The sequence below is a fragment of the Monodelphis domestica genome, chromosome 5 (assembly GCF_027887165.1).
Source record: "Monodelphis domestica isolate mMonDom1 chromosome 5, mMonDom1.pri, whole genome shotgun sequence".
NCBI classification, from domain to species: Eukaryota; Metazoa; Chordata; class Mammalia; order Didelphimorphia; family Didelphidae; genus Monodelphis; species Monodelphis domestica.
This window is the reverse complement of record NC_077231.1, coordinates 165,316,161-165,329,464: the sequence shown is the minus strand read 5'-3', so window position 1 is coordinate 165,329,464 and position 13,304 is coordinate 165,316,161. Positions and strand designations below refer to the sequence as shown.

At 38.0% G+C, this 13,304-nt stretch overlaps 1 protein-coding gene across 2 annotated transcripts in view; it reads left to right on the top strand.

The window, feature by feature from the left end:
- The first annotated feature begins 2,044 nt into the window (after window positions 1-2,044).
- Window positions 2,045-13,304, top strand: part of PTPN12 (protein tyrosine phosphatase non-receptor type 12) — a 106,361-nt gene continuing 95,101 nt past the window's right edge. For both annotated transcript variants that reach the window (XM_056799499.1, XM_056799498.1), the window contains exon 1: window positions 2,045-2,599. In XM_056799499.1, coding sequence (XP_056655477.1) covers window positions 2,501-2,599 — 99 coding nt within the window. In that variant the 5' untranslated portion in view covers window positions 2,045-2,500. The remainder of the gene's footprint in view (window positions 2,600-13,304) is intronic.

Below are 13,304 nucleotides of genomic sequence, written 5' to 3'. Positions count from 1 at the left end.
AATTTATTTATTTAATTAATGAATTTAGAATATTTTTCCATGATTACATGATTCATATTCTTTCCCTCCTCTTCTTACTCCCCCCTCCCACAGCCAATGAGCAATTCTACTAGGTTTTACATGTATCATTGTTCAAAACCTATTTCCATATTATTAATATTTGTAATAGAGTGATTCTTTAGAGTCTACATCCCCAGTCATACATCTGTTCTTCTCTTACGGAGAATTGTGCTTATTCTGGGTGTGGAGAGTGCTTATAGGACAGCAAACAAGATGGAGAATGTCCTTGAGTCTGTGATCTATGAGGTTCCCTTGAAGGAAAGGGGTGTGTTTAGCCTGGAGAAGAGAGGACTTGAAGGGAAAGAGGTACAGTAAGCTGTCTTCAAATATTTGAAAATCGAACACATAGAAGAGATATTAAATTTTTTTTTTTGGCTTCATGTGACAGAACCAGGAACCAAGAATTTTCAAAGAGGTCATTTCAAGATAGTTATGAGAAAAAAACAAACAACAACTTCCTAATAATTATGGATGTCCATTAGAGTTGTCTTGGAAGTTGTAGATTTTTCTTCAAGATGATGACCACTTGCCATGGATACTATAGTTCAGAGTTCTTTCATGTATGAATTTGACTAGATGGGCACTGAGGTCCCTTCCAACTCCCAAATTCTGTGATTTTATATAGTATTTTTATATACACGTGTATGTAGTTTTACATATTTTGTATACACATGTAATTTATTATAATATGTAATATACATTATATTTACATGTATAATATAAATTTTTTATTATGTGTATGGCACTTTTTTGGATTGGACCTATGATTAATTCTGTTCAGGAAAGCTGGTAGTGAACTCCCTCTTCCAACACAGGTAGGCACCCTTCTTTGCCTTCCAGTCTTGGATAATTTAAGCAACCAAGTGATTGGTGACTGGCAATACTGAGGTAAAGGTAGGATTTGACCCAGGTTTTCCTGATTATAAGGCCAGTTCTTTATCCATTACAAAAACCTGTTCTCAGGTTTGCTGTTGTTTTTCATCTTAGTGAGATCTGTAACATAGCATGGTTGAAAGAGTTTAAGAATTAGGCTATCTGAGGATGTTTGGTGACCTTGGAAAAATCATTTTAACCCCTAGCTCTCATTTCCTTCTCTCTAAAAGGTGAATAATACACCCTCAGAGGTTTTAGTGAGGATGACCTTTGTAAACCTTAAAACTTTTTATATAAATGGGTTACTATTGGTGGATTTCAAAGGTCCCTTTATGTACTTAAAACTTTTATACTCTATGATTCGAAGCAGTGTTGGGGTCTTTCGGTCTATATAGAAAACTGCTATTCCCCACAAAAAGACTAAATCCAGTGAGTATATGCTTATGGGGTGATTGCGGGGAGCAAGTAAGCGCCTCAAAAAGAGACTCCATCTGGTGAACTCATCAAGATTATACGGGGCACCAGAAAACACCGGGAAGATCCAATGGTTATTGAATACGTGACTGTTTGGGGAATGTAGTTTTTGATATAAGAGACGCGAGAACCACAATTCCCAGCAAGCCCTGCTCCTTTCAGGCATCTCTCGGACATTATTCCCTTACGCTCCAGCTCCCCCTCCAGCCGTGAATGTTGCGTGAAGGGAATTGTAGTTCCAGCTTAGTGATGGTGGGTCGGAAGCTAAAACAGTTTCGGGAATATACTTTGCTTTAGTAAAGGGAGCGAGATATTCTCATTCCATATGAGGTCCTACTGGGTCCCATGAAGGCAAAGCCTTAAGAAATTACAAAAACTCTTCTCCCCGGGGAGCCTATGATATACTTAAAAGCTAATTCTCCGGACAGACAATTCACCAACAAGGTAGTGGGGGGCGGGACCCTGCCTCCGGAAGGACAGCAGTGATCACTCCCCCAGTCAACCCACGCTCTTCCAGCCAGTCGAAGCCCGAAGGATGGAGCGGGGGGCGTGGTTTATATCGGAGATTGGAAGAGAAAAGAAGAGCCGGCAGCAATGACAGGGAGTTCCGTTTGGGGCGGGGCTGCGGTCGCGGAGCCGCGCGTCGCGTCGGGGCGGCGGCGGGGACGCGCGCCTGGGGTAGGAGGGTGGCTGTGTGGGGCGGAGGGGGCTGGGCAATCTGGGGGAACCGCGTCCCGGAGGCGGTGGCGGCGGCGTCTTTAGCGGAGGCGGAGAAGGAGGGCGGGGAAGGAGGATGGAACCAGCTAGAGGCTGGGGTTGCTGCTGAGCCGCGGCGCTTTCCCCCTTGTACGGCTCCTGGAAGTTATACGGGTGTGAGCCGGACACTAGTGCCACTCCTAACGCTGTTGCTGCCGGCCGGGCTTGGCGGGAGAGCTGGTGGGCGGGAGGGGCCGCTGGGGCAGGCAGTGGTCGGGAGGAGAAGGGGGGGAAGGGAAGGGGAAACGACCTGGGGAAGACGGAGCGCGCTCTGCGCCGGGCGGGCGGGCGGCGGCGGGGGGGCCAGCGGCCGCAGCCGCCGGGAGGACGCGAGGCGATGGAACAAGTGGAGATCCTGAGGAAATTCATCCAGAGGGTCCAGGACATGAAGAGTCCGGACCACAAAGGGGAAGACAACTTCACCCGGGACTTCTCGGTGAGTCCTGCCCCGCTCCGCCCCCACCCTGACTGCTGCTGCTTTGTGTGGGTGCCTGTGAATGGGGAGGGGGTGTCAGTGAGAGCTAGGGCGGGCGGGGCAGACGCCTACCTCCCTGGCGCTTGGGGCCCCTGGGCCCTAGGGGGTGGGGCGGCCGCCGCCCCGAGCTCTTGTCCCTCTTCCAGCCCCCTTCCTGGGAGCGGGAGCGGCTGTGGGGCGGTGCCCCCCCCCCCCCGCCTTTATCCCATCCTTAGTCTTGGAGACCACCTATTGTTCCCCCCCCCCTCCCCGTTGTCTCAGGCACCCCCGAGATTCTGGGGGACTGGGATAGATGAAGGGTGAGTGGCTTTGGCACCTCTCCCTTCCCTCTTCCTCTGAACCTCCCCCCCCCCCCCCCCCCGGTTCCCCTGCCAGCCCAGCCTTTTCCTTTTAGTGCTTGGAAAAGGTGAAGGAAAAGGGTGCTTGAGGTTGGCATTTTCTCCCCAATCCTGGCTTAAACTATAGTGGAGGAAGGATTAGGGGTGAAAAGAGAGGAGACTGTAAAATTGGTTTGTAGGGCACATTAAACTCTGAGGTGTCTTTCAAAGATCTTGGTGGTTGTTTTGGGGGTGGGGGGACTTGACCATGCCTAGATTCTCATGTATTATCTCGTTACGTTTGGAGGAGGCATCTTCTTGAGAATTAACATGTTCAATTTACGATTCTAATAGCTTACTCCCTAGAACCCACGTTTGAGGCGATGGTTACTAGGGTCACTCGTGTGTATATATGTCTATCTGTGTGAGTGTGAGAGGAGGGAGGGGAAGTAATGCTGAAGGAAGCCTTTTCCTTTGGGGATTTTGTTGTAGGCTATGGAGGGGATGTGAATATCACTTCCTATCCGGGGTGGGGGTGGGGAACTTGGGAACAATAGTTCTGATGGGGCGGAGGCGCTGGTACTCTTAGTTGGAGGCCTGAACTAGGAGATAACCTACCCCACTCTTCCTCCCCCTTGGACTCCCCCCCCCTTTTTTTTAACTGGGTGGGAAGGAGGTGGGGAGGGAAGTTGTCGGCAGGTAGATTAGTTTAGTGAGATTATAGGGAGGAGGAATGAGAGACAACATCCTTAAATTTACTATTCCCCCCCTTTTTCTGGACAATGACCCCTCAAGAATTATTTCCCGTCCTGGGAGGAGGCAGTGGGAGGTGGCGGGTGGCTGCTGTTGCTCCTACGGATATTGCGCAAGACTCTGGGGCGTTGGAAACCCTGGAGGTCTGGGGAATGGAAGAGGAAGCGGGACTTTGGGAAATGCTTACTCCTTCCCGTGGTGGTTTGGGAGTGGGGGTTAAGAGCCGAGAGATCTGCTTGGGAAGGATTTAAGCAAATCGTCCCATAACCATATTTAGAAAATGAAAAAGATGTAGTGCTGACATCCACAGAAAGGGAATGGGGGGGAGAAAGCATCCAAAAGGAGAAAATAGATAATATTTCTTTTAAGGTTTAGGTTATCCTTTGGCTAGAGCTAAGCACCAATAGACTAGTGGTTAAAGCTTTACAGTAGAAATTAACTCACATGTAGGTAAGGTGGATTCTAAATCCTAAAATGAATTGCGATAACTTTACTGAGCCTTTTTTTTTCCCTCATGAAATCAGTGACATAAGGAGCCAAGAGAATGATGATGACCATAGTTTGAAGCTTATGTAGAAAATGTAGATTTGGACTGACTTGATAAAAGTTTTGCACAAGTTTTGCACAAGAGGAAAAAAAGAAATGTCTGCCAAGTGGTTTAACCCTGATTAGCTGGAAATGGTTGTTTCTCATTGATTTGTGAGTTTAGTTCTTTATTTTCCTGGGCTTTTTATTTGAGAAATAGGGCCACATTTAGGAAGAAAACATGTTTTTTTAATGTTTATTTCTTTTAAGAATTTTCAGTGTTGAGGTAGTTTGAATGGTGTCTTTCTTTACACTAAATGGGATTTGAGGTACTATTTTTTTTACTACAAGGCATGAAAGAAATTTGTTGCCCTCCCCACCCCCTTTTTTGTGCTGATGTAGAAAGTAGAGGAGGTGTAATCTTTGCTTATCTCAGCTTGTTTTCTGGCTATTTTAGTGCTCCTGGTTACTTTGTTTCATCTACTTCACTTAGATTTTTGAGATTTGAGAGACTTGGTGGTTTGGTACCTGGGCATTATGATCATTACCTCAAGTTCAGGTTTCCAATACCAAATATCTTTTTAGGGTAATGTGAAATACCTTTGGGCGTGAGTATGAACTTTTCTAGGATTCTTTTGAACTCTTCTTCCCTATCTAAAGTGTCTTAGAGGCCACTTTTCTGTCATTGACCTGAGGAAGAAGAATTCTGTACTTCATGTTTTTAGACACAAGCCTGCCAGGGATAATTTATTAAACTTTAATTTCTAAGCATCTGTGTTTAGGAAGCCAGAAACCCCCAAACTGTCAATTTTAGTTTGCTTCCATAGTCTTAAGGCATTGTTTGGTGATTCCAGTTTCCAGGTGTGATGACTAAGGTCTGTCTCATCACATCTCTCGAACCAAAAGGAAGGAACTTATCTGATTGCTTTTTGTTCTGTCTTGACTAAGAAGTAAGTAGTTAGTCTTGATTGTTAGACGTGATTCAGTTTCTCTCCTGAGATTGGCATATGTGTGGATATGTGTAAATAAGACCTCTCAAACTTATCTATGAAAGGTTTTACTAAGCATAGAGGGTTTACAGTTTGCCTTAGAAACCCTCTAGTGCAACCCATACAGATTCTTTATTCATCATTCAGAGCTTTTATTTAAACATCATATGCAAGGCACTGTTTAGAGTTTTGACAAAAACAAAATAGTTCCTATAATAGGATCATAAATTTGGGACTCAAGAGAACATCAAAGGTTATCAAGTCTTCAATTTTGCAGTTGAAGATACGGAAGCCCAGGGAACTGAAGTATCTTGCGCATCATCTCTTATAGAGGTAGTAAATGTCAGTATTGGAATTTGTACTCTGGTCTTCTCCAAATCTAGCATTCTTTCTGTGCACCATTGCCTTTTCCCCCCAGAAACTTTTGTTCTACTTATTGAGGATTCGGAGGGCCAAAGGGATTGTGGCTTGCCTCAGGTTACATTGTATGTTGCTGAACTAGCATCCAAACCCTTGTCTTCTGTCTTGTTCTAGTGCTCTTTACAGAAATTCTATTATATATCTTTTTATTAGGTCTTGGCTGTGTATTGTACCAATGGGCCTTCTAAGTGGAAACCTTCAATATTATGTGGATCTGGGTTTGAAAGGTACTTGTGTATGTGAGATGAAGCCATTTCTGTAAAAGTGATTGTTAGATCAATGAGACACACTGTTATGTTATATATATATATATATATATATATATATATATATATGTAGGCTTGAGGAGAGAGCATAAAAATAATTGTGTCACAACCAGCCTTAGGTGGTTGGGAAAAGAAAACATGAAGTGATAGACATCTTAATCTTTACTCTAGAACTCATTATTAATTTAAAATTTAACACTACATTTTAAAAGGGATTATTATATAATAGTACTGGTATTGACAATGGCTTTTAAGACAGCAAGTTCAACACCTTCATTTTATAAATGGAGAAACGAAAGTTCAAAAATGGGCTGGTGACTTGCACAGCTTTTAGTAGCAGAACTAGGGCTAGCAGTTTTTGGTAGAGGAATCTTGAAAAATGTTTAACATTTATTGGTTCCTACCCTAGTTAATTGGATAACAATGGGCAAGCTTCAGTTTACTCATCTGTAAAATAAGATACTTGTACTACCACCTCATAAAATTGTTGTAAGAAAAACCTTTTGCAAATCTTAAGACACTATAAACTGTAGCCATTCAAGTATAGAGAAACAGCAGAAATTTTCATCTCAGGAATTAACCATAAGAAAGAACTGTTAACAATAAAGATTGTAGGTAATTATCATACCAAGGGAAAAATTTAAACCATAAATATGTATTTATGGGCCAGAGGAACTTAATAAAGCCAATGTCAATATAGAACTATCTGTGGCAGATTTTGAATGTAACATTAATAGGGAATAAGTTCTTGTATTAATTTCTTTGGGTTGCATATAACTATTTAAATAACACTTGGAAAAATAAAAGCAGTATTGTAGATTAAAATAATCTTTAATACTTGGCCATAATTTGATGTTATCCTGACAATAGTAATTTAAAAGTACAGAAATAGTTTATAGAATAATTCTGTTGAACTAAAGCAATGGAATAACACTTTATGACTTTGATTTTTTAAAAATATCTTGCCCTACAAACTTATATAAATGAATAAGGATAGAAAGATTGATTGAAGGAAATGTTTTAGACTCACCTAAGATACAAGAAAAGAGGTAAAAACAGTTATCTTTTAATTTGAATTCTTCTGTAAATATCTCTTATGTACCTCCTGAACAAGTTCTCTGACACTCCTTGTGTGACCTTGAGCTATCATTTAACTCTTGGTGCTACAGACAGTTCCCTAAGACTTTTTTAGGTACTGTCATTTTTGTTGGCTAGGAATTCAAGAACTGAGAAGAGAAATGTCTCCTTGCTTAAATTTACATGGGGAAGTCAAGATACAGTGAGTACACAAACAGATCTAGGAATTTTTGAATTGAGAGAGAAAACTAGTTGAAGTGATGGTGGCATCAGAGCTGAAGGATTCACTGTCAGAATTTTTTCTCCCCAACAATTTTTGGAGTTAAGGGAATAAAAGCAAGAGGCTTAGGGGTTACACCTACACTATGAGTACATTTAATGATAGGTTTTAATACTTAATGCTCTCATTTGTTAAAAGGAAAAATAATTTAGTTGATAGGGGCCATATGAATGCTACTAATTGATAATGGCTTGTGAAGTTTTGGATAAGAGATTTAAGAATTGAAATGTTGATACATTTCTAAAAGAAAAATTGACATGGTGCTGTAGAAAGCTAATCCATTGAATCTAGATTTAATTGGAATTCAAAAGCAAATGTACTTTTCATTATAGAAATATGAATAATGACAATGGAATTTACTAAATGAGCTTCTGTTGACTTAAAAATTGTCATAATTGATAAATAACTGAAATTTATAGACTATCTGTAGAATAATTTTCATGATAATATTTGATTCTTTAAAAACGTGATGTAGCACATTGGCTGGCATATAGTAGGTGCTATATAAATGTTTATTCCTTTTCACAAATCCAATTCATGATACATATGTTTTGTATATAGCTTTCATGTAGGATGTACTAGATGGAGGGGAGACTAGAAATAGGTAAATATAATATGGTTCCACAAACACACTCAATATGCACAAACAGTCAAAATTAGGGGAAGATATAGTCAACTAAAGAGGAATGGTTGGGGATAAATATGCTTGAGGCTCATTACTTATCCAACCTTTAAAAAAGAAATTAGATTGCTTTTTAATAAGAGGAGACTGGTTTTCTTAGGTACTGTGGAAATATTTGATTAAATATGTATAAGTGCTTGATCAGATATTTGGATTTAATGGGAAATTGGAGGGCATAGTGTCAAGTGCTTGAAAGAAATACTTGTTTAGAAGTTGCTGGATAGTGCAGTGAATAGTGTTAGGGACATCTGAATTCAGATTTGGCTTCAGACATTAACTGTGGCTCTGGGCAAGAGCCTTTATTTCTGCTTCAGTTTCTTAATTTTGTAAAATGGCAATAATAACACATACCTTCCAGAGTTGTTATGAGGATAAAATGAGGTAATGGATATATATTTGTAAAGCTCTTTATAAAATCAGCTTTGCATATCTAGTATATGAATATTAACTGTCATTACTGTTAGTTCTTAAAGTTTTGGTGGCAACATTGTAGGTAGAGAGAGGAAAGGTAGGGAAGCTAAGTAGGGCTTACTTATGCTGTAAAAATAATTGAACAAGGTGGGTAGTTAGGTGCCTCAGTGATTTGAGTCAGGCCGAGAGACATCCCATGTTCAAATTTGACCTCAGACACTTCCTAGCTGTGTGATCTTGGGCAAGTCACTTAACCCCCATGGCCTAGCCCTTACCACTCTTCTACCTTAGAACTAATACCTAGTCTTGATTCTAAGACAGAAGGTAAGAGTTTAAAAAAAAAAAGACAAACAGAATGTAGTAGATTATTTTATGGTTTTGTTTAGTTTAATAAAATTTATAACTTGTGATAGGTTTATCAGTTAATGTAAATTTTGTATTGTGCCATTCACTATAATTTTCTTTTCCTTTTTTTAAGAACCCTATTGTTTTTAAAAACTTTTGATACCTTCCAGGACTTCTCTTTCTCCACCCCCATCCTCCAACTTCTCAACTCCCATAACTTCTTTATACAAAGAAAGCACCGTTAAACACAATAAACTGACACATAGACTTATGTTTGAGAGAATCTGCCTCATTATGCATCTGTAGTCTTACCATGTCTCAACTCTGGAATCAAGATTGGTTACTGAATTTGATCAGAGTTATGATGTCTTTGGGGTTTTCCTTTATTTTATTGTGGTTATTGTATATTATTCTCCTAGTTAATGTATAGCTGCATTATACATCATTTAATGCAAATGAGATTTTTAAAAATTCTCTCTTATTTCATATAGTAACATTTTGTTACTCATACTACAGTTTTGTTAAGCCGTTTTCTAATGGTAGAAAACACTAGGAACAAATACTTTTACTATTATTTTTGTTTCTGGGAGGTCAGTGACCAACTACTGTAGTTCCAAATTGTTTTCCAGAATGGCTGCATCAGTTAATACCTTCATCTGAAATATATCAATGTGCTTATTTTCCCATATCTCTTCTAACATTCTTACTATTTTTATCATCTTTCCCAGTTTGCTAGGTGTAGGTAGGGTAAAACCTTAGAATCATTTTAATGTGTCTTTTAGTTGTTCGGAACAGTTTTTTCTCTCTTGAAAATTATATCCTTGAACCATTTATCCATTATCTATTATCTCTGTTTTGATTATCAGAGCTTTATCAGAAGTATTTGATGTAAAATTTCTTGCCAGAGTTTATATTTTTCTCAGTTGTTAAATCGATGTTGTTTGTGCAAAGCTTTTTAGTTTTCTATAATAAAAATTATCTATTTTATCTTTTGTCCTCTATTCCTTATCTTGATCATATATTTTCCCTAAAATTATAGCTAAGAAAGCTATTTCTTTTTACTTTCCTAGCTTTGTTTTTGTGTGGTGACCTTTCATTTTAAGCTTATTTATCCACTTGGAAATTATTTTGGAATATGGCATAAGATGTTTGCATACCTAATTGCTGCTAAACTGCTTTCCAGTTTTTCAGTCTAGTTCTTATTAATTTGTGAGTCCTTTGCTCAATATAAATTCTTGAATTTATTGAACACTGGCCTGCTGTGTCCATTTGCCATGGTTCTTGTTTATCTTCCATTGATGTATTTTTCTTTTTAAGCAGTACAAAATATTTTTGATAATTACTACTTGATAGTATACGTTGAGATCTTGTAATTCTTGAGCCCTTTCATTTCTACTTTTTCCACTACTTTCTTTAAGATTATAATGCATTTTGGTGGTGGTGGTGTGACCCAATCATAAGCAGTGAAAATCATTTTCCTCCTTTACTTTTTGATCAAACAAGTAAAGGATTGGTCTTTTTGATGGATTAAAAAAAAATCTTTCTTAACTTTGTTTTCATGTTTCTTTGATTTTCAAGACTTCTGTATTTCTGCTTGTTTTGAGATTATTAGTTTGTTTTGTAGTTTTTGTAATTGTGTGCTCAATTTATTGATCTTTATTTTCTTGTTTCTCTTATTATAATTTTTATTGTTTATAAAGAATATATATACTACATTTGCTTTCACTTGTTTGAATTCTTGATGCCTTGGTACATGGTCGGTTTTTGTAAAGGTACAGCTTTTAGTTCAACCTTTCATTTTAACTCTCTGAATTTTGTTTTAATTTTATTTCTTATAAACACCAAGTGGTTGGTTTTGCTCTTTCATCCATTATGCTATTCTTCACAATTTTTTAAACATATTCATTCCATTAACATACACACCAGATGTATTTTTGTTTGCTATCTCCTTTTACAAGGTTTCTTTTTTTTTCCCCAACCCCTCGCCTTATGAGAAAAAAATAGAGGAAAAAAAAGCAGTGAAACCCATTGCTATCAGTAGTTTACCTTGCTTGGCACTATCTGGTTTCACATCTCTTCACCCATTTACATCTAGTGGGATTTTGACCTTTTTCTCTTTTTATTCTTTTGTCATCAGGATATCTGTAGTTATTTTGTTCTCCAACTTTACTCTTCATTTTAATATTAAGAGCTTTAGCATTTTATTAACTACTTAATGTGTACTAGGAGAAGCTGTTCAGTATTGAGGATACAAAGAAATAATTGGAAGAGCCTCTGCCCTCAGAGAGCTTACATTTTACCAGGGAGACACAATGCACCTATGTAAGCACATACATATTATAGACAAAATAAATATAAAATATTTTGCTTGGGAAAGCTCCCATCTAGGAGTTAGCCTCTAGACTGAGCTTTGAAGGAAATAAGGGATTCTAAAAGAAGGTGAGGAAGGCATGTATTAGAGCAGTGATGGTGAACCTTTTAGAGACCCAGTGTCCAAACTGAAACCCTCATGCCACATGTGAGCCCTCCACCTTACCCCAGAAAGAAGAGTGAGGAAGTGCTGGGCTGCTTGGGCTACTGGGCAGAGGGGTGGATGATGTGAGAAATGTCCTCAGGCTCACATGGAAAGGGGGGAAGGGAAGAGTTCTCCAGCGTGCATGCCATAGGTTTGCCAACACTATTAGAGGAATGGGAGACTGCCCTTGTAAAGATGGTCATGGAAGCAGGAGATAGAATGTCATATAAGAAGAACAGTAATACTAATTTGGTCTGTATGAAAGGGCTCTCTGTATGCAAATAAGTGACCAACCATATATCTACATATGTATGTGTGTATGTCATTGGCCTTGAAGGGACATCTTCCTACAAAAGGGGACCTGGTATAGGGGCCTATAAGAGAGGCCTTGCTTCTGGACTTACTTTTTTTGAGCTTGGATTTAATTCCTGGCATAGCAAGACCTCTAAAGAAAGGGTCAAACTTTTTTTTAAATTTTTGTCTCGCCTACACACTAAAGTGAAATTACAGGATAAACTATCTAAAAGACAATGTTTGGCTAATGTCTGTGATCTCCTAGGGATTAACAATTCTTTTTAGAAAAATCATTATATATTTTAGCTCTGGAAATGTGCTAAATTTTCCTTTCTTCTTAAATTCATCTGTTGACTACCTTTTGTCTTCCTATTCCTGTCTGAGTAGAAATAACCACCTAAAGAAATTTTTAAAAAGTAGACCTTTAACATTAAACAACTAAACTTCCTTAATAACTATATTTACATAATTTCAGTACATAAAATATGATAGTCACTCCCCAGATCTCTTTTTATCCATTGATTCCTAATTTTTCATAATCATTGGATATTTTTCAATTTCATAAAGGTCCTAAGACATTTTTCTCTTTTTCATTCTCTGCATTATAGTTTTTCATTATGTTAATGAACCACAATATTTTAACTATAATTCTACTGTTGAATATTGAAGTAATTTCCAGTTTTTAACAATTACATTTGCTGCAGTGAAAATATTTTTTTAACATAGTCTTAGTATGGAATTTTTAGGTCTGAGGCCATGATTATTTTTGTAACTTACCATATTCTACCAGAACACTTTTAAAAAGATCCCATAACTTTGCAGTTCTGTCAGCAGTGAATAGGAATATACTTGCATTTAGTTATATTGCTTTTACTTGCTTTTGTCAATGAAATGGATGTGAGATAGTACTTCAAAGTGATTTTGATTTATATTTTATTAGTTTGAGCACCTTTTGAAATGATTTTCACAATGGATGTCCTAACATAAAAATTATTTATTGACTCTTCATTTGTTATGGATTGGGAATTTCCATTTTTATTACTTTATATATTCATCATATTGTTTTTCATCTCATTTCCTATGCATATTTTTCCCAATCTGGTATTCTTTATTTTAAATGCATTATCTTTGTTGAATAGAAATTAAAAAAAAATTTTTTATAAACCCTTATCTTCCGTCTTGGAGTCAATGCTGTGTATTGGCTCCAAGGCAGAAGAGTGGTAAGGGCTAGACAATGGGGTTTAAGTGACTTGCCCAGGGTCACACAGCTGGGAAGTCTGAGGCCAGATTTGAACCTAGGACCTCCTATCTCTAGGCCTGACTCTTAATCCACTGAGCCACCCAGCTGCCCCCTGCATAGAAATATTTTTACTTTAATATAGTCAAACACATCTATTTTATACCCCAAAATTCCTTCCATTGATTAAAAAAATTAAATTCACCCACCATAATTGAGAAAGGTAATTCTTTGCATTTTCTAACAATCATTTTAAAATTTATATATAATAAGTTTTCAGAAAGTCTTATCCTATTGAGTATGGCATAGGTGGTGGTGGTGTTAAATTATAGATCTGTGCTTTGGATGTTGGGCTGGGAAGCTGCTATATAATTACAGTTTCAAGGGTAAATCCTTACTTAATTTGAAATTCTACTCCTAACACTATATTATTTATATGAGTTAAGTAAAAACAGAGACTAATAGTGATTGTGAACTTTTTTTCACTTGAGCAATTAAATATTTATGGGATTTTTATCTTAAAATGGCACCATTGGAGTTTCAAGATGGTACACA